The following is a 20,270-nucleotide window of genomic DNA, read 5'->3' on the forward strand; positions in this document are numbered from 1 at the left end:
ACTTCATTCGAAAGAAAATTCTAGAATAAGCCCACTTAGAAATGATTCAATACTGAAGTTCCAGCAGTGTTGGTTATAAAGCTAACCTTGACACTTCTCAAAATCGTCTGAAGAATGGCTTACGTGTGCGCCGGGCGTTTTCTCCGAGCTTTCACCTCTGGTGACCACCCCACGGCGCGCGCCACACCTCAGGGCGGCCGCGCCCGGGCGGCGGGACCCGGTGAGGCCGGAGCCCCGGGGGCGGGCGGCCCGCAGAAGCGCGGGCAGCGGAGAGCCGAGCGGCCCGACGCCGCCTTCACGCCCGGGCCGGCCCGCCCGCCCCCAGCCCCGGGTCTAAGCGGCGCCGGCCCGCGCAGCGCGGGCCTCGGGGCTGGCCATGGAGCCCGCCCCGCGCGCCCCGGGACGCAGGGCTGCGGGGAGGCGGCGGCTGCTCGGGGCGGCCGCGGCCGCCAAGGGGCTGCGGGAGGACCTGAGGGGCCTGTCCCGGACTCCGAAGCAGGAGGGGCCGCGGGAGGACGAGGAGGCGGCAGCAGCCGGACACGAGTTCCGTGAGTCCCGGGACGCGGCGTGGGAACTCCGGCGGTGGCGGTGCTGGGCGCGGGGTGGCGGGCGGGCGGGGGACGGACTGGCTTAGCAGGTGCCCGTGCGGCGCTCGGGCCGCCGCGGGAAGGGCCCTCAGTGCCCCCCTCCAGCCCTGCGCCCGCCGTGGGCTGGGTTTCAGCTTCAGGATCCACCCCCACCCACGTCTGGCACACACTCTCAGGATGTTTTTCCAGGTGAACTCTGCGCTGTGGGTGGAAGGAAAGTGTTAACTCTCAGATGAAGGAAGAGGATTTTTCAAAAAATGATTAAGCCCTTTGACAAATAAGGAAAGAGTTGCAAGTGCTGTTATCCCGTGTCCTGACTCATGCACTGGTTTATTTTGTGACTTTAAATACGTCTCTTAATCTTTCTGTACTTAAGCCTTTAAAGCACGGAGTGGATCATCTATGCCTTGGGAATAATTTATAGCATAACATGAGGCACTCTGTTGAAGAGCCCTCAAAGTTGAGAATGACGGCAAGTCTCTTAAGGGGTACACCATCCAAGTGGGAAGTACCCTCATTTCCTGAAGACCAGCCTAGAGGGCAGAGCAGCAAAAACGTCTTAAGATAATGTTCAGTTATTTCGTCCATGATCCATCCGTTCATCCATCGTTCTAGAAATATTTTCAAGAGCTTACTACTTACTAGACATAGTCTAGATTTGAGGATGCAGGGAGAGCATGACAGCCCCTATTCTAGTGGAGCTCAGATTCTGGTTCTGGTGGAGGGTTGATACATGACGAGATCAGTCAGCAAATAAATGAATAAGATATTTGAAGGTAGTGGTTAAGTGCTGTGGAGGTCATGGAATAGGGTGACGAGACTGGGACAAGGACACAGGGGGACTTCAGATTTGGTGGTCAAGGCAGACAGGACATGGACAAATATCTGAATGATAGGAAGGAACCAACCATGGGAAGTTCAGAGGGGAGAGCATTTTAAGCAAGAGTAACAGCAAATGCAAGGCAGGAATGAAATTGATGTGTTCTTGAAAGAGGAGGAAGATCAGACTAGTTGGATATTAGGAGTGACAGGGAGACCAAATGAGGTAGGGGTGTACATGGAACCAGTTCACACATAGCCTTGATGCCCTAAGAAAGAAGCTTAAATTTGATACTGTCAGTATTTTTAAACTTTAGCCTTTCTAATAGGTGTGTATTGGTATCTCCTCATGGTTTTAATTTACATTTCCCTAATGGCTAATGATGGTGAACATGTTTTCATTGCTTATTTGCCATCTGTACATCCTTTTTGTTTTGTCTTTGTTCCCTTGAAGTCTTTTCCCCATTTTTTTCATTGGGTTTTGTTTTCTTACTCTTGAATTATGAGAGTTCCTTATATATTTTGAATATAGTTCATTTGTCAGATGTGTGATTTGCAAATATATCCCCCCAGTCTATAGCTTGTCTTTTTATTCTCTTAATAGTGCTTTTCATGGAAGGAAGTTTTAAGTTTGGATGAGGTCCAATTTATCTTTGTTTTCTTTTATGGTCATGCTGTTGGTGTCTTATGTAAGACAGAACTCTTTTCCTAATCCCAGTTTATGAAGCTTTTCTCCTGTGTTTTCTTGTAAAAAGTTTTACGGTTTTATGTTTTACATTTACATCTATGACTTATTTTTGAGTGAGTTTTTGTGTAAAGTGCAAAGTTTATCTCAAAGTTCCTATTTTTTCATTTGGATGTCCAGTTGTTCAAACACCCTTTGCTGAAATAATCATCCTTTCTCTATTGTCAAGACCGTCAAACCTTTGTTAAAAATCAATGGTTATATTTGTGAAGGTTTATTTCTCACAATCTATTATTATTATTTATTATTTACGTTATTCCATTGATCTATGTGTCCATCTCTTTGCCAATACCATTGGTTATTGTAGATTTATGATAAAATTATGTAGTGTGACTCCTTCAACTTTATTCTTTTTTTAAATTGTTTTGGCTATCCTAGTGGGTTTTTGTTGTTGTTGTTGTTGTTTGTTTTTTTTTTTTTTTTTTTTTGCTTCGCTATATACATTTTAGAATCAACTTATCTGTAGCTACAAAATATCCTCTTCTGGCATTTGGTTGAATTGCATTTTATATATATAGATATACAGATACATAGATCAGTCAAGGGAGAACTGATGTTTTTACTATGTTAATTCTTCTAATCATAGACATAATATATCTTTTCATTTATTTAGATATCCCTTGATTTCTTTCATCAGCATTTTGTATTTTTTTGGTATAGAGAAACTACAACTTTGGCTCGGTACTTTTTGTAAGTTTACTTAAGTATTTTTATTTTTTGGATCTGTTGTAATTATTGTAATTTAAAATCTATTAGTATTATTTTTTAAATTTTAGTTTTCATTTGTTGTGTTGGTATGTAGAAACATTACTGATTTTTATGTGCTGATTATGTATGCTGCAATTTTAACCTGCTTTGTATATTCCTTTGGATTTTATATGGAGACAATCAAGTTATCTGCAAGTAAACTAAAGACAGTTTGATTTCTTGCCAATATATATCCTTTTAATTTACTTTTACTGCTTTATTGTACTGACTAGAACTTCTAGCACAATGTTTTAAGAAAGGAGTGAGAGTTGGCCTCTCTGTTCCTGATATGCAAAGAAAGCATTGAGATTTTTATGATTAAGTATGACGTTAGCGCTCAGTTTTTTGTAGCTGTTCTTTATCAGGTTAGAAAATTCCCTTCCATTCCTAGTTTGCTAAGAAGATTTTGTTTGTTTTTGTTTTTGATCGTGAATGGATGCTGAATTTTTAAAGTGCCTTTTTTGCATCAATTTAAATGATTTCTTTTTTAGACTACTAATATGGTAGATTACTGATTGACTTTCAAATATGGATGTAGTCTTGCTTTGTCAGGATAAGCCCCACATGGTTATTGGTGTATTATACTTTTTATGTAAGACTGGATTTGATTTGACAATGTTTGAGGAGTTTTCAGTCTTTGTTGTTGAGGGATATTGGTTTGTAGTTTTCTATTCTTGTAATGTCTTTATCTGGTTTTAGAATCAAGGAAATGCTGGGCTTATAAGATGTATTTCCTCCTCTGCTGTTATCTAGAAGAGAGAGTATAGTCTTGGTGTTATCCTTTAAATGTATGGTAGAATTCACTAGTGAAACTATCTGGGCATGGGGACTTATTTTTTGGAATATTTTAGACTACAAAGTCCATTTCTTTAATAGTTACAGGATTATTCAGGTTATCTATATATTTTTGGCAATTTGTGTTTTTTGAGGGTTGTTCCATTTCATCTAAGTTGTTGAATTTCTGTGCATGGAGTTGTTCATAATATTCCCTTATTACCCTTTTAATGTCTGTGAGGACTATAGTGCTACGCTCTCTTTCATTCCTTATGTTGGTAATTTGTGCCCTTTCTCTTTTTTGTCTTACTCAGTCTTGCTAGAGGTTTATTGATTTTATTGATGTCTTCGAAGAACCAGCTTTTATTTTTACTGATTTTCGCTATTGTTTTTGTGTTTTCAGTTTCATTGATTAGTGCTTTTACCTTTGTTATTTTTCTTCTCTCTGCTTGATTTAGGTTTATCTTGCTCTTCATTTTTGACTCTCTCAAGGTAGGGGCTTAGATATTGACTTGAGACCTTTCTTCTTTTCTAATAACTTAGTGCTGTAAGCTTTAGCCGCATCCCACACATTTTAATATATTTTATTTTTATTTTCATTCAGTTAAAATATTTTATAATTTCTCTTGAGATTTATTCTTTGATTCATTGCCCAGTTTTTTTTTTTTTTCTTCTTCAAAAATTGGAAGTTCTGCTAATATTGGGCCTACATTCCTTCTTGGCAGTATTCTTCTGGAAGTGGATAGAGGCTACCCAACCCTTCTATCCATCCATCTAACAGAATTTATTGAATGCCTGCTAGCACTGGGCCCTGGGACTTTTTCTTTCCGCTTGGATAGTGTGTTCAAGTGACAGAAGCAGACAGTGAACAAGTGAACAAATGTATGTGTTGTAATGTTAGATAACAACTAATGATATGAAGAAGGAATGAAGTAGGGCGTAAGAGTAGAGAAGGATAAGGAAAGGAGAATTGGCTGGTCAGGTATGTTTTTTCAGAGGTGGTGTTACTGAGTCCAACCTCGAACTGCTTGCTGCACAACAGGCCAGTAAATCGAGAGACAAGTTGTTGGGGCAAGGAATAGCGACTTTATTTGGAAAGCCAGCAGTCAGAGAAAATGATGGGCTAGTGTCCCAGAGAACCATCTTACCCAAGTCAGAATTCAGGCTTCTTTTATACTAAAAGTGGAGGAGGTGTGGTTGGTTGGTGCAGACTTCTTGGTATCAGAATCCTTTGTTCTTGCAGCTGTCCACATAGGTCAGTTCACTACGTTCCCGTAAACCTCCCCCAAGACAAACGTTATTCTTTGTTCTACAACTTTTTATCTCAAATGGGTAAGTGTTACACCTTTACAGGTTAAAGCCTTGAGAATGGGGTATCATGTATATTTCAGGCTACAGGCAACATTCTTAACTTGTAGCAAAAGCAATAGAATACAAAGGTTAAAGTAAAAGACACAGATCCAGTATGGAGTCAGATTTGTTCTCCCTGTTACAGTGGTACCATCAGAATGAAATGAAAGAAGAGCCTGGATTTGTTTTTCTAGCTCAGCATGGTCCCCTCGTGTTCTGACCCTTTTTGTCATACTGGCTTAGCTACTGAAGGCATTAGCATGCTTGACCCCTAAAAGTTTAAGTGAATGATACAGCTCTCTGTAACCTGCTGTTTTTGATTGAACATTTAACCCTTCCTTCATCTCATCCATTATAATTTTTAATACTTATATAGTAAAGTACTCCTCTAAATACTATTTAGTCAATTGATATGTTTACGATTTTTTTTCTGGGTCATTTTCTCAACTCTGTCAGTTACTAGCAGGCAGGTGGTCAGTGGTGTGTTGATAAATGTTTAACTACCAGCTCTCTCGGGGAAGAAGTTCTGATTTGTAGTATTTTCCGCTTTCCTTTGTGTAATACTTCCACCATGACTGATTTCAAACTACAGTGTGATGTCACTGAACACAAAGCTGGGAAGAGATACACAAAGTAGGTTCTACAAGCCTGTAAAAGCTGGCTTTTTCACACCACTGAAGATAGGTTTTATAATCTCCATTTCACAGGTTAGGATACTAAAATTCAGAATTGTTACAGGGTTACCTGATTAGTAAGTTGTGGGCAAGTCAGTGAACATTTTGAGCCCCTAAAGATTCTGATGTCATTAGCTTGGGTTGAAGAACCTAATGCGGATTTTTTATTTTAAAGCAACCCAGTTGATTTCATTGTGAAGCCAGAGCTATGAACCATTGATTTAGTGGTTCAAGAGTCTTTTATGGTGCTTCCCAATTGTCTTAGAAACAGCCTCAAAATTAATTTTCTTTATAGATATGGTAGAAAAGCGGCAAGATATTCAACTTCAGGGACCGAATAGAATCTTTGTGTCACATTTCAGGGCATAGCGAGGTCTTGATTTGCCCTGGGATATACCAAAGAGGAACAAGGACCTGGAACTAGAACTTCCCTTCCACTAGATTCACACATAGGGGCAAGGAGCTAGGGTCAGGTCTGTAGGAACCAAGGTGGGGAGCTGGGAGAAGTCCAGCCTAACTGGCAGAATGCATTCGCTAAAGCATATGGCAAGTGGGTAGTTTGGATCTCTCCTTCAGCACGACACTCTCATGCTGACACCCTGGACACATGCAGTGACTGGAAGCTTGGGGGTTCAATTCAGGCTGCATAGGAGAGTTCTGTCATTTATTATCTTTAAGGCATGCTCAAATGATTTAGCTTTCTAAGTCTCAGTTTCCTCATCTGTAAGATGGGGGCAGTAATATCTATTCCATCAGGTTGTTAGTTTTATAAAAATCCTAGGGTGCTTCAACATTTGGAGATCAAGCAGAGGAGGAAGAACCAGTGAAAGGAACCGGAAAGGAACAGATGGTCTAACAGAAGCCTAGAGAAGAACTGCTACAAGGAGGGTGTGGTCCTGTGTCCAATCTGCCAAGAGTTCTGCACACAGGACAGAGAAGTGATAACTGGATTTTAGCAAGATGGAGTGACCCTGTTAAGAGCAGTTTCAGTGGAGTGATGGGAGTGATGTCTGATTTGCATGGGTTGAGATGAGATGGGGAGATTGAGGACGTGGAGACATCATTATAGAACACTTCTAAGAAGTTTGGGGGTAATGGGAGACTGAGAAATGAAGTGGCAGTGGGAAAGGAATGTGAAGAGATTTTTGTTTTTACACTGGAGGCACTAGAGGTATTATAGCATCTCTGTATATGTTGAGGAAAGTGTTCCGCTGGAGAGAGAGTAAATGATGCAGAGGAGAAAGGGGATAATTTCCAGGAGATTGATATATGAAACAATTTAAAGGCTGAGAAGGGATGGGATTCAGAGCCCAAGTGGAGGGGTTGACCTTGGGTAGGCACAAGGATGCTTCATCAGTTGTAACAGTAATACAAGCGAAGAGTGTGGGTATAAATGTCGATAGGTGGTTGGTTGACTTAGTGGTGGGAAGATGTGGGAATTCCTATCTGATTGTTTTTATTTTCCCTATGTAATATTATTATTTGCGAAGTAGATGATGGTAATGGTGGACACTAAATAAGGTAAATTAGTAGATGAGGACATTTGAAGAGAAAGAAAAAGCATGAAATTTTGGAGAATGAAATACTGGGGAAATGTAGTAGGATTGCTGTGCTGAGATCCTACTTGAGATTAGTGGGTAAGAATTTAGGAGCATGTTATTTATGTGTAGCATGTTAGTATGTGTATCAGTCAGGATAGACTAGCTTTTCCTGCAGCAACAAATAACCCCTCAATCTGAGTGACTCAATATAATAACGAACTACTTCTTGCTCATACCATGTGTCCAGTATGAGGGTCTCTACTCTACTGAGACTCTCAGGAACCCATGTGTCAAGGTCTGTAGAGGGGCCAAGATTTTACTCTACTTGCAAGCTAATGAGTTAGCCTACCCTGGTATCATAGAGGCTAGCAGAAGATACTTCTGGATCAGGTACTAAAGGTAGTTAAGATTTTATTATTTACAGTAGGAGCAGTAGCCAGAGTGTCAGCATTTGTGTCGGTTCTCCACACCCCGGTTCCCACAGGGAGATGCAGAGAGCACCAAGTGCTAACCTGCACATGCAGTGGGTTGTGTCAAGGAAGAATCTTGCACTTGGGGAACCCCAGTCACTTGTAGTGGGCAGTAAGCTTGCCTTACTCTCATTGTTTTTCAAGGATGTAGGCAAACCTGCCTCTTGCTCCAGAGGAAGACATTAGCTTTCTTTACCAGTACAGTTCGCTATATAAACATCCTGGAAAAGATGGTCCAGAGCAAAGGCAGCCAGTGCCGCTGCTTGTAAGATGTGCAGAAGTGTAAGAGACCCGTGGAGAACTGTCTCCCAATACCAAACTGATGGAGGCTCTGCCATCTTGCTACCTCTTGTATTAGTTTGCTAGGGCTGCCATGACAGGGTGCCGCAGACTGGGGGGCTTACACATCAACAATTTACCTCATGGTTCTTGATGAAGTGTGAGGGCAAGGTGCTGGCAGAGCTGGTTTCTTCTGAGGCCTCACTCTCTGACTTATAGATCCTCCCTGTATATTCACATGTCTTCCTTCTATCATGTCTGTAGCCATGTATTCCTCTTTTATAGGACTCCAGCCATATTGATCTAATTTTAATTACCTCTTTAAAGACCTTATCACCAAATATAGTCACATTTTGAGGTACTGGGGGTTAGAATTTCAACATGAATTTTAAGGGGATACAATTCAGCTAGAACACCCCTGCATTTAAATATACAGCTTTGAAAAAAATTTTTAAAAAGTTTTTTTTAATTTAAAAAACAAAACAAAACAAAAAACAAAAAGAAAAAAAAGAAAAGAGAGAAAAAAGAACAAACAAACAAAAATAAATATATAGCTTTCAGGACTGACAAGACAGGGGAAGAGAGACCTGGACCATGACATACAGGGGCTTTTCACTGACTCAGCCCCAGGTGACACACTGTCACTCCTGCTACCTCACCTAACTGCACACAGGCTTGGGTGTGTACTTATCCATGAGGTCAGATAGGAGGGGAGCATCCGATGTTGATGAGCACTAGCACTGTCTGCCACTGCATGGTTGTGTGTTTTTCTCCAGTACCATTTAGCTGTTCAGGTGCAGAAATGGAGCAGATAGCAGTTGGGTTTAATCTCAGAATTGGATCCTGTCAACTAGTCTGATGAGAGAAGAGAATGTGAGGGAGGTAAATGTGTTTGCATGGAAGTGAGTTCATAGATGGACCATAGGATCTAAACTGGGTGCGGAGGGAAGTAAGGGCCTAAGGGGTGGATAATATGAAAAGATGGTGAGAAGACTGAAGTGGAGGACTTGATGAGGTCACAGAATTTCCGGGCTGGGAAAACTAGAGCAGGTGAGCTGAATGGATGAGGTGATGACCAGAGAATGGGATTCCTGACGATGTCAGGGGTAGTGCAGTGTTTGAGGGTGGTCATGTCAAGAGCATGACTCTGAAATCAGATGGCTAAGGTCAGGTGAGGAAAAGACTATTGGAGGTGAGGGGGGTCAGGGAACTGAGAGACCAAGCTATTGGGTTAACCGTCTACATGGATGTTGAAGTTACTTAGATTGGTACAAGAGTAGGGGTAGAAAGGGAGTGGTGCAAGCGATAGAATGAATATGTGTATCTCCCTGGAAGATACTCCCTCGTCTTTGATTGGACTTGGTAATATTCTGAAAAGTCCCTGGCAGATGCTAGGGAAACCACTCAACAACACATCTGTCAAATCTCTCTTAGAGTCCTTTCTTTTTGAAGATGGTCTATTGCTGATTTCAGATCATTCCAATTTTGACTTAATCCCCCAATGTTGGGACTGTTCCCTGAGTGTTTTCCAGCTCCTTTATATTACCAAAAAAAAAAAAAAAAAAAAAAACCCACCAAAAAAACAAACAAACAAACCCCCAACAACCCAACTACAATAAACAAAGACCAACTCCATAAATCTTGGCCTCTTCTCTAGGCTATTTAATAAAACCTGCCATCTGAATGTATATATATGTGTGATCTATAATGTTCACAGTGTATTGTAATGTTAATGTTTATAGTTAAAAGTGTTAGTCTACTTTTATCTCCTTTTATATACATGAGAATAAAACATGTTCAGCCCTTTTAGCCTTTGTGCATGTTTATATAAGTGCTGCATTTTAAGGTTTTGTTTCTGCAGGTCTGGCATTCTGCACAGAGTTCTGCAGACAACAGTTTTCTGTCTGTAAGCTCGTATGGAGCACTTGGCTCCTCCCTGTCTAATCTTGTACAAACATTTTATAAACAACGGCCCCTGGAAAGTCCATGGCCACCCTCCCATCTCCCAGAGCAATACTGCATTGCTGACTTCAGGGTGGTCCCTGGGAATAATGTTTTGTTGGGGACTGGGAAGATTTTTAAGGCTGTGAAAACACTCGCAGTGTGAGGAGAAAGTAGAATCTTGATAATACGGCTTTATAAAATATTGAAGCAAAGGTCCCACGTCCAGAATAGCAGAATGGGAAAAGCTCAAGTCTGTTGTTTCAGGTTTTCAGTTCCAAGGTTTGCCACGTGAGATTTGCTTTCTCTTCAACCCCTTAAATCCCCCCAGTCATGCTTGTTTGCTTGCTTTCAGTGCTGCCAAATAAGAGAAGCTTCCAGAATGCTGCTAAAAGCAATAATTTGGATCTTATGGAGAAGCTGTTTGAAAAGAAGGTTAACATTAATGCTGTGAACAATGTGAGTAGAAGTCACAAATGTGAAAACTGACTGCTCAAGGAGTGTCGTGGGTTTACACAGTCCAACTGAAATAAAAATAAAAATGGTCTGCTGGATGAGGTGTGGGAGAGCTCCTTCCCTGACAATTCCAGAATGTTTAAGCTAAAGATAAAATCAAGCAGCGGAAGAGGCTCCAGGTGTTTTAACTGATCTAATCGGGGGAGAAGAGTGCAGGGTCTTTGTGTGCAGCTGTGCTAAGTCTGTGGGTGGGTAGTGAAGCCAGCTATGGGCCTGGATCATAGCCTGGGATCACTTTGGCCTCATACATTCTGGAAAGGCAGAACATCTTTTGCTACACAGTTCATCATTGTTTTCTTGCCAGTGATGTCCTTTGTGGTTCAGTTCTTCCAAATTTAAAATCCAAAGGAGAGTAAGGGTTTGCATTTTATTGCTTTTGAAATACATTGCATCTGCATGTTGGGCAATGGAGCCTTTTCTGCAACCTGGGTTTTACTTGTTCTTTGTATGCCTGGGTTTAGGAGAGAAGCCTCCTCCCAGAAATGTAGATTTCCAACTGCTTGGTTTTTGTTGTTGTTGTTTTTAAACATTTTTAAATTGAGTTGTAGTCATTTTGTAATGTTGTGTCAAGCCAGCTGCTTGATTTTGTACAGATTCCTGACAGCCCTGCAAGGCAGGGTTTATCAAAGTGAACAGGCCGGGGGCTGGGTCAGTTGTTTAGGACAATTAGTGGAGTGGTTCAAAGTAGGGATGGCAGAGGTGGAATTAATGCGAAATGAAGCATAAAGTTTAAGGTTTGTGCAGAGTCCTTCCAAGGCACTGTAGCGGGGTGGGGAGGGGCGGGCAGCGCTCTAGCAATGTGTTCCCATGCCTTTATGATTTTGTAAAATCTGAAAAAGTAAGAAAATTTAACTTCAACCAGTTAAGCTTTCTGACTCTGGCTTTAAAGAGGGCTCCTAAAGAGTGTAAACTTCATGTTCCACAAAACCTGAATCTATCCCAGGCAGCGAGGTCACAGAAACTGAAGTCACGCATCATGTGCAGCGGAAGGATGTTTAGCAGTTGTGCGTGTGTGTACATGGGGGGGAGTCTGTGTTTATGTGTATGTGAGAGTGTATGTGTATGTTGTGTGTGCGGGTCTGATGTGTTAGAGGTGTACATAGTATTCATTGTCCACAGACATCCTAGAACGAGTAGAAAAATAGCAAAATTTTGCAGCACAACAGTTATAAGAACAAAAAAAGGAATGAAGGAAGGAAGGAAGGGAGCAAAGAGAAAAATAAGCAAGGATCTTTGAAAGTAATATCTGAATTAATTGTTGAATAAGGAAAGCAATAATCATTTTCCAAGTAGCAGGAAATAGATTCTTTAATGTAGTTTATAACCACTTGAAAATTTTTTTCTGTACAACTTTGATATTTTAAACCATACTTTTATATTAAAGTACTTAGAGAGATAATACACTTATACTTACAGTCAATGTAGCAAGTTGTTATAAACTCCTGAAGAATTATATAATGCTTTCTAATGACGTCTCTTTTAGTCCTGTTTACAGCAAATTGTTGACATGGTTACTTGTAGAGTTCCTTAAAATCTGTGATGACAGAGATAAAAAAAAGGGGGTGATTTTATTGAATTATCTTGGATGCTATTTTGGTTTCCATCCTTATTCACAAACAGAGTTAAAGGGGGAGTTTATAAGCCCAAATCTGACGCACTAGAACAAAGCTTTAGGCTGCAGGCAAGGTCAAGGATAACGCATGTTTTGTCAGGCTTAGTTTGTCACTGATTTAGCTATCAAGGAAATCAGATGTTTAAACAGCTTTCATATTTTTTGTGATAAATTATTTATGTGAAACAAAGGATAGCAAATCCATGCCCAGGCACCTTTTTTGGAAGCAAAACAGTGTCTAGAATATGGGAAATATGACGCGTGTTTTACTTAGAAACAAAACTTCCATTGTCTGAGCACATCAGACTGTCTCTGGATCTCCCGGGAGCACCAAGTTGGCTTTTCTTTGAAGCAAAAGATGTTCATAGCTTTCTTTCTGGGTGACTGTCTGCCTTCCTTCTTTCCTTCCTTCCTTCCTCCCTCCCTCCCTTCCCTCACTCCCTCTCTCCCTCCCTTCCTTCTTTCTTTTTTGACTTGTTTGCTTCAATAAAATTTACAGTCCAAAAAATTATACAAGAAAGACCATACATAGATTACACTTCTAGGAAAATTTTGTTTTACATTATCATTATATCCTAATCACAAAAAATTACCATTTTTAATGATTACATATGGGAGAAATACAGCTTTTACTGTATTTGATTTTTGATAGAAATTCATTATATTGTTACAATCAATGATAGGTTATGCAGTGGATTTCAGCTTGAGGCATATCCTCCAGTTGATTGCTAAGTTCTCTGGTATTATCTAGTAGTAGACACATGCAAGATTATGCTGGACACCATTCTCACTGCTTTCAAAGGCAAGGCAAAGAGTAGATACTCAAATACGAACACCAGATAGAAAATTATGGCTGTTTGAGAAACAAGAATCTTAAGAAAGGTAAATTATAATAGTATGATTGAAAACACAAATTATGTTTCCTCAGATGAACCGCACAGCCCTGCATTTTGCAGTGGGGGCAAACAATTTATCTGCTGTGGATTTCTTGCTTAATCACAAGGCCAGGGTGGATGTTGCTGATAAGGTAAGCTCCTCTGCATTTGGTGGAATGGATGAGAACATAACCAATGTATGCAGAAAATCTGGTCATTTGGGTTATCTTTTCTTCACATACACGCAAAATATTTCTATTAGCAGTGTTCATTTTGGAAAGCTCTCTTTAGAGAACATATATGCACACACACACACACATATATATATATCCTCCCTGTGTTTGGTGACTAAATTGTTTACCTATTACCTATAGGACTTAGCCTTTTACTTACTTTCCCGTGTTGACCTTGTGGCCAGTAGCATGCATTTGTAAGAATAACATGGTTGCCCAGAGTATAACTGGGGACATGGAAGATAGATGCTAACTGGACCCAGGGACATGAAATCTGGACTTGGCCCTGTGAACTCTGATAAATATATAAGGCATATTAAACACATACTGTGTACTGGGCACCAGTCTCAGGACTTTGATATTTAGCCCCCACAACCTAGTGAGAAAAGTATTACTATAATATCCAATTTATTGATGAGGAGCCCGAGACACACTGAGACACTTGAGCTCCCACCTCTGCAAGATCATCTCCCCCACATTCTCCAGCTGCAAGGTCCCTCTCCACCTTTTCCTGATCCTCTGCCTAGAAAGCCAAGGGTGTAGTCTCCCAGCTCTGCTGTGTACTTCCCACAGTTAGGTCTGCCTCTGGGACTAAGAGAGGAAAAAAGCAACATGCTCCCCTCACTCCCCAACCTCCTCTCCTGACCACGGATTCCCTTCAGCAGGTTTGGGTGCTTGCCTGGTCGCTGCTACTACCCCTTCTAGGGTTGCAGCTTAGGGAGTGAGGCTTGCCTGGGGCAGAGCCAGAAGAGAAAAAAGAAACAGGATTTCCCCCACCTTCTCTGTCCTATAGAAGCCCCCTTCCCCTCCTTAGAACAGAAAGAGAGGCTCCTCTTGGAGCATTTTCTGTCCAGGTCAGGGCAGTACTGTGGTTTGTGCGGCCTTGAGTTTGAGCTGGAAAGAATAGAAGGAAAAAACAAACAAACAAAAAAACCCCCAAAAGATCAGGAAACCCTGATTGTTTATATTTTGGGTTCTGGTTTTCTTCCCCAGTCCACCTGCTGTCATGTGTTTCTCCGAGTTCCAATCATTCTGTCCAGAGATTTTAGTCACTTTTGTTGGGAGAGACAGAGTGGAGTCTACTTACGCCATCTTAACCAGGACCAGGACCCCAAATCTTGAACATACTATAGAAGTGGAGAGAACTGTACAATAAATTCTGATGTATCCATTGCCCAGGTCCAATAGCATCTTTCCTTTAAAACAGCATGTCTGAGGATTGCCATGTATCTAATATACTAAATACACTACTGGTCTATGTCAGAATGTAAGGCAGTTATACCCAAAATGATGAAGACAGGTTTTAGCAACTTGTTCTCTCTGAGGCTTTTCCAAACATATATTTGTCTTACCTTGTATTTGAAGCATAACTCTGGCAAGCGTCTGCTTCTTGTAACTTTGCCTTGTGAGACTGAAATGCTGTTAGGTGGGAAATACTGTCATGCCTGATATATCTTTATACTTTGCCTTGAAAGTTTCACTAAGTTAAATATTTTCATGTCTAATTCAGTTATTCACAGTGGCATTAGAACATAACTAATAAAATGGTTTTTATAGTTCAAGCAGTGCCCTGTTTTGGCACCTTCTCTATCTGGGTTCTGAGCCCTGAGCTTGATTTGGCAGATCTGTCTTCTAAGTTCTAATGTCTGTTTGCAAAGAGCCAACAGTTGTACCCCTTCACCATCAATATTTATTTAGCGCCTGTGGTGGGTATCAATGCCAATTACTGGTGTTTCAACTTGATATAAGTCCTTGCTACTCAAAGTAGGTCCTGGGACCAGACGCACTGGCATCACGTGGGAGCTTGTTAGAAGTGCAGAATCTCGGGTCCCACCCCAGACCTCCTAAACTAGAATCTGCAGTTTAACGAGATCCCCAGGTGGTTGTGTCGGGAAGCGCTGGTGTGAGATATAGTCCCTGCTTTGAGGAACTTACAGTCTTTGGGGGAGCAAGGGCTGAGACTGTCACAGATATGCATCATTTGAGAAATTGCTTGCTGAGGATCAGATGCATTGCCCAGAGGCTGAGGACTCCAGGTTCAAAACGGGCAGCATCCTCCAATCTGGGGACGAGGCAGACGAGATCAGTGAAGGCTCTTACCCCAGAAGTGAACAAAGAAAAGACCCCAGGTGGGATGCAGGTGGTGTTCAGAGGATGATGACAAGCATCTGCTCTCAGAGCTGCTTACCTCTGGGAAGCTTCTCGGGTGCAGGTGTTCCCCAGAGGATGTTACTGACCTTCTCACCGGGGACTAGACTGGTAATGAGGACAGGATGTCAGTGACTTGTGAGCATTTTACACGTTACAGAGCACCACGTGCTGTCTGTGAGTGCAGTCCATGACTATGCTCATAAGCTTCTCAGGCATGTCAGTTTCCTATCAGAAGACTTAGCTTTCCAAAGGTCTTGTGGAGGAACTTACATCTGTGAGGAATGATTCTTTGCCTCTGAGGAATGATAGCTCCATTTGGAATTTATGGTTTCAGAGACTCAAGTTGTTTGCAGCTTGAATTTCTGGCTTTTGGATTTTGTGATGAGTATTTAAAATCCTTAAGTGTTGGCTTGCTTTAAAATTAGGAATGACCTCTTAGGGAAAAATAGAGCTCCTGTCAAAACATGATTTATCATCTGTCCCAAATATTTCTGGCCTCTTCTTTTGACCATATGTGAAACTAGATTAAGTGATACTGGATGTAGAACATTAATTTATAGGGAAGGCTAAATTAAGGGGCAACATTTCTTGAAGAACTTCAGCTAGTCATTGTACATCATTGTTCCTTGGGAAAAAGTGCAGAAATTGGTAAGCATTTTCTTCATACCGGAGTTGTAAGTGTATAAATAGACTTAAATAGACTGACTCACTGTGCAGCGTGACAGCTGAAGTGTGCATTTTTTAGGGTGTGAACATTTAGAGCAGGGTTTCTCAGCAGTGGCACTGTGACATTTTGGTCAGATAATTTTTGTTGTGGGGGGATGTCTGGGACTATAGGATGTTTTGCAGTCTTTCTGGTCTCTACCCATTAAAGGCCAGTTATCTCCCCTGGGGCACATCAATCAAAAGTGTCTCCACACATCTCCAAATGTCCCCTGGGGGCAAAATCGTCCCTAGTTGAGAACCACTGATTTAGAGTTACACCTCAGTAATCTGGGACTTGCTTTCTCACTTCCCCATACCTGAACTTTACTAAGAATAGGAGAAAATGCAGCTTCTGGGGCAGCCAAATTTACTGCCAAAAGGCTTATATACTTAACGCATGGAAGTCCCCTGCAGACCCCCCTCCTTGTTTATTTGTTTATACTGTGTACATTTAGCAAACTGGTCTCCAGGATTACAAACATAGTTGATTAGGAGAGGCAAATAAGATGTGCTGAGAAGGCTGACTTTTTGTAAGGCGCTTGTACAGAGGGAACGGACAACTTTTTGATGGGGCTGCTAGGAAACCGAAAAGCAGACACATGAACTTACAGATAAGGGTCCTAAGCCTGAGAGTTAACTGAGTTGACTAAGATTACAACACTTGAAAGTGGTAGGGCCAGAATTTGAGGTCAGCTTCCTTCAGTCTGCAGATCACGCTCATAGTGTCTGCTCTAGCTACTTCTTTAACGAGGGGCCCAGGACGCAGGTCCCAGCTTTTCCCAGTTTACAGCCCTCCAGTCCCTCCTTCCTGGGACAGCCAGTGTTCATGGCCAGCTGTCTCCTTTCACGCTTTTCTCCCTGCTCATTTGGTAACAAATCTATGTGCTCCCAGAATCACTGCAACTCTAGGTCCTGAGTGGAATCTCTCTTTCAGCCTAAGTTATGCACATGTGCTCACACACCTATATGATTTTATAGAGAGAATATCTTAAATAATTTATATACAGATAGAATTATTTTTATAACGTCAGTTTTTTCTGTCTTTTCTTTTTTGCATAACTTCCTCTTCTCCAGTAACTACGTTTAACAATGTAGGATCTGTGTGTTTAATTTTGTGCTTTTCCTCATGCTTATATAATCATTTCTATATTGTTATCTATCAGAATCCATCCACCTACTTACCCATTTATAGATAGATATATACGTATACCTGTATGAGCTTTTTGGTCGTTGCTTGTTTTATAAACAATGGGATTAATTTCTATTTTCTCTGCATCTTATTTTCCACATTTAACAGCTACCTCACGGAAATCTCTCCAAGTCAATTGTTACAGCCCTAATTCACTATTTTTAATGGCTGTTCACTAATTTGTTCAGTGTTCCAATGTTGCACCTAGGTTTAAGGATTGCAGTTAATATCCTTGTTTATATAACGTTAGGTCTTAAAACTTATTTTCACGGAGTAAGTCCCAGGAGTGGGACTGCTGGTTGTATTTAAAATTTTAATAGATATTGCCAGGTTTCATAAACTGTAATGGTTTCATTTTCACTAATAACCTTAAGAGAATACCTTGTTTGGTCCATTTTTCAATTGGTTTAATTGCCTTTTTCTTGTTGATTTGTTAGAGTGCTTCATATATTAGAGAAAGTAACCATTTATCTTTAAGATATATTTTCAAAATCTATTGCTTGTTTATTGACTTTGCTTATCATCTCTTTTATAACTTCTGAATAAACACATTATAGTCTAGATTTTCTTCTAATGTATTGTTTGTATGCTTTTCTGTGTGTGTGATATGATATAGGATTTAATTTTATTTTCTTCTAGATGGAGAGCCACTTGTGCATGTAACCACTTATTAAATATATTCACTTTCCCCATGGAATCGAAATAGCACCTTTACTGTATATTATACTCTCTTCTTATTTCTTAATTTTCAACAGTTAGGTGTTAACTTGGCTTTCGTTGACTGAGATAGTGTATTGTGACTCACTCAAGTGATGAGTTCTTTTCCTTTCTCTTCTTGAGGAAGCATGGCTTGACAGTAATTCACCTTGCAGCCTGGTCTGGAAGCCTTGAGATCATGCTCATGCTGGTTAGAGCTGGAGCAGACCGGAGAGCCAGGAATCAGGTCAGTATGTGGGTCATACCTGGACGTAAGTGCAGGAGGGGGAAGTCCTTAGATTGCTGTGTAATTACCTCCCCTACCCTGACTGTCTTTAGGATGGAATGAATGCCCTGCACTTTGCAGCTCAGAGCAATGGTGTGCGCATTGTGGAGTACCTCATTCAAGACCTGCACCTGAAGGACCTGAACCAGCCGGATGAGGTGTGCTCGCTGTAGTGGGCCAGGTCTCACATATACCCCCACCAGATTCCGCTTTCTTCCTGCTCCTGCTGGAACTGCTGAAGCAGCCAACACAGACGGACCCGGCCCTGTAGCCAGCTCCTCCATCATTCTGGCAGAACACGGAGCAGAAGGGAAGTGTTGGTGCTGGTGGTGGCCCTGGCACCTGCATGTGGGAGGATGGGAGTACTGAGGAAGCAGGCTCTACTTCCTCATCCTGGCCAGGGTATAGACAGTCTCCACCCTCTTTGGGTGCCTGCATTGTACTCTGTTATTCCTGGCTTTTGGGGATGTATTTGACCCGAGGCTCTGCCATAATGAACATGGAATACAGTGCGGTTTTACCAGATTCATCTATATGTTTTTCTTTTCATAAGAAGCGATATAATAATAACAGCTACCACTTATTGAGCACTTATTAGTGCTCTGGGTACAGAGGAAAGCTACATACACACGTTATTTCTGTGAGAGATCTAGGGCCTGGCACGTACAGATGCTTAACAAATCATTGCTGAATGAATGAATTATACTGTTAAGCCCTGCAATAATCCTATAAAGAAGGAACATTATACTTATTTTTATGTATATCTGAGGAAGTCAAGGCTCAGAGAGGCTACGTACCTTGTGTGAAGCCCCCGTACTGGAAAGCGGCAGATGCAGGGTTGAATTCAGGTCTGGCTGACTCCAGTCACCATCGCTGTGCCGCCTCCCTTCTCAGAGGGCACTGGGCATTGCCCATGTGCTACGGACTGTCTTTTCTTTAGAATATCTCCTTTCAGGCTTTTTTCAGAGGTTGATATCCTCTGTGGGATTGATATTTTGATTTCGAATGGCACCTCCTTTTCACTGTGCCTCTAGAACTTGATTCTCCGTTAAAGTTCTCTCTAGAAGTTAATCAGTAATATTCACTTTATTTCACCTCTTTTAAAAAAACTTTCACATGTTTTTCTGACCTCAATCTTAAAAGTAGTAACAACAAAGACTAGTTCTTCAAATGAAGTCTGTAAATTTCTTTTACTTCTTCTGAGTAGGACTGAGCAACTATGTATTTATACCTTGGAGGTAGACAGACTTCGGCTAAGGTCTGGACATAAATTACCTATGTGGCTTTAGCAAGTTCTCCAACTGCTGAAAGCCTCATCTCCATCTGTACAGTGGGAATAATAAAACCAACTTCGTGGTAGCACCAAGGCATGGTGAGGGAGATGTCTTGACCTCCATGGCATTTTTTTAATCAGCAATACCTCCATTCTTTGATTTAAATGATTTTGATACTTCTTCAATCTTATATAAAAATACCTATGCCAGGGAGCTAAATGGTAAGCCATTCCACCACCCCTTTCCAATCAGACACCACCCTTAAGCCATTCCTTTGCAGTAATACTAGAGCAACCACCGTTGGAACGCTTAACTGAGTTAACAACTATAAAGCACTTAGCAAAGAGCCCGATGTGTGGTAAGCGCCCACTAAATGGTAGTTACTATAACAAGTATTGTAGGGTAAAATACTATCTGATTTCTTCAAACTGATAGCCATAATCAAACAGCATTTAATGTCAGGATGAGGAAATCAGATATTATGGTTTGATGCATGGTAACTAGGGGTGTGGCCTGTGAATGAATTCCATTCAGTTCAATTCAGCAGATATGTGTTTAGCACCTGTTCTGTATGAGACAGAGGACTGTCTTCCTTTTCACGGGGTTCTGTATGCATTCCTGGGAGACAGCGGTGTGTGGGGAGGATCAGGCAGGCTGAAGAGGCTCAAAGACCAAAGGTTTGCGGGGAGCCTTCCCCACTTCTGGAACCCCTGCCGGCCAGCAGCCTCCCTGTCCAGCGTTCTTCAGCTGGCTCTGGCCTTGTCCTGTTACACTCCTCTTCCTCCAACTCTCTTTGCTGGGGAAAA

At 41.4% G+C, this 20,270-nt stretch overlaps 1 protein-coding gene across 1 annotated transcript in view; it reads left to right on the forward strand.

Moving 5' to 3' along the window:
• The first annotated feature begins 376 nt into the window (after positions 1-376).
• ANKDD1B (ankyrin repeat and death domain containing 1B) overlaps positions 377-20,270 on the forward strand; it is a 56,007-nt gene continuing 36,113 nt past the window's right edge. The window contains exons 1-5 of the mRNA XM_064481639.1: positions 377-548; positions 10,283-10,386; positions 12,984-13,082; positions 18,053-18,151; positions 18,244-18,348. Coding sequence (XP_064337709.1) covers positions 377-548; positions 10,283-10,386; positions 12,984-13,082; positions 18,053-18,151; positions 18,244-18,348 — 579 coding nt within the window. The remainder of the gene's footprint in view (positions 549-10,282; positions 10,387-12,983; positions 13,083-18,052; positions 18,152-18,243; positions 18,349-20,270) is intronic.

Source organism: Camelus dromedarius, chromosome 3 (genome assembly GCF_036321535.1).
Source record: "Camelus dromedarius isolate mCamDro1 chromosome 3, mCamDro1.pat, whole genome shotgun sequence".
Lineage (NCBI taxonomy): Eukaryota > Metazoa > Chordata > Mammalia > Artiodactyla > Camelidae > Camelus > Camelus dromedarius.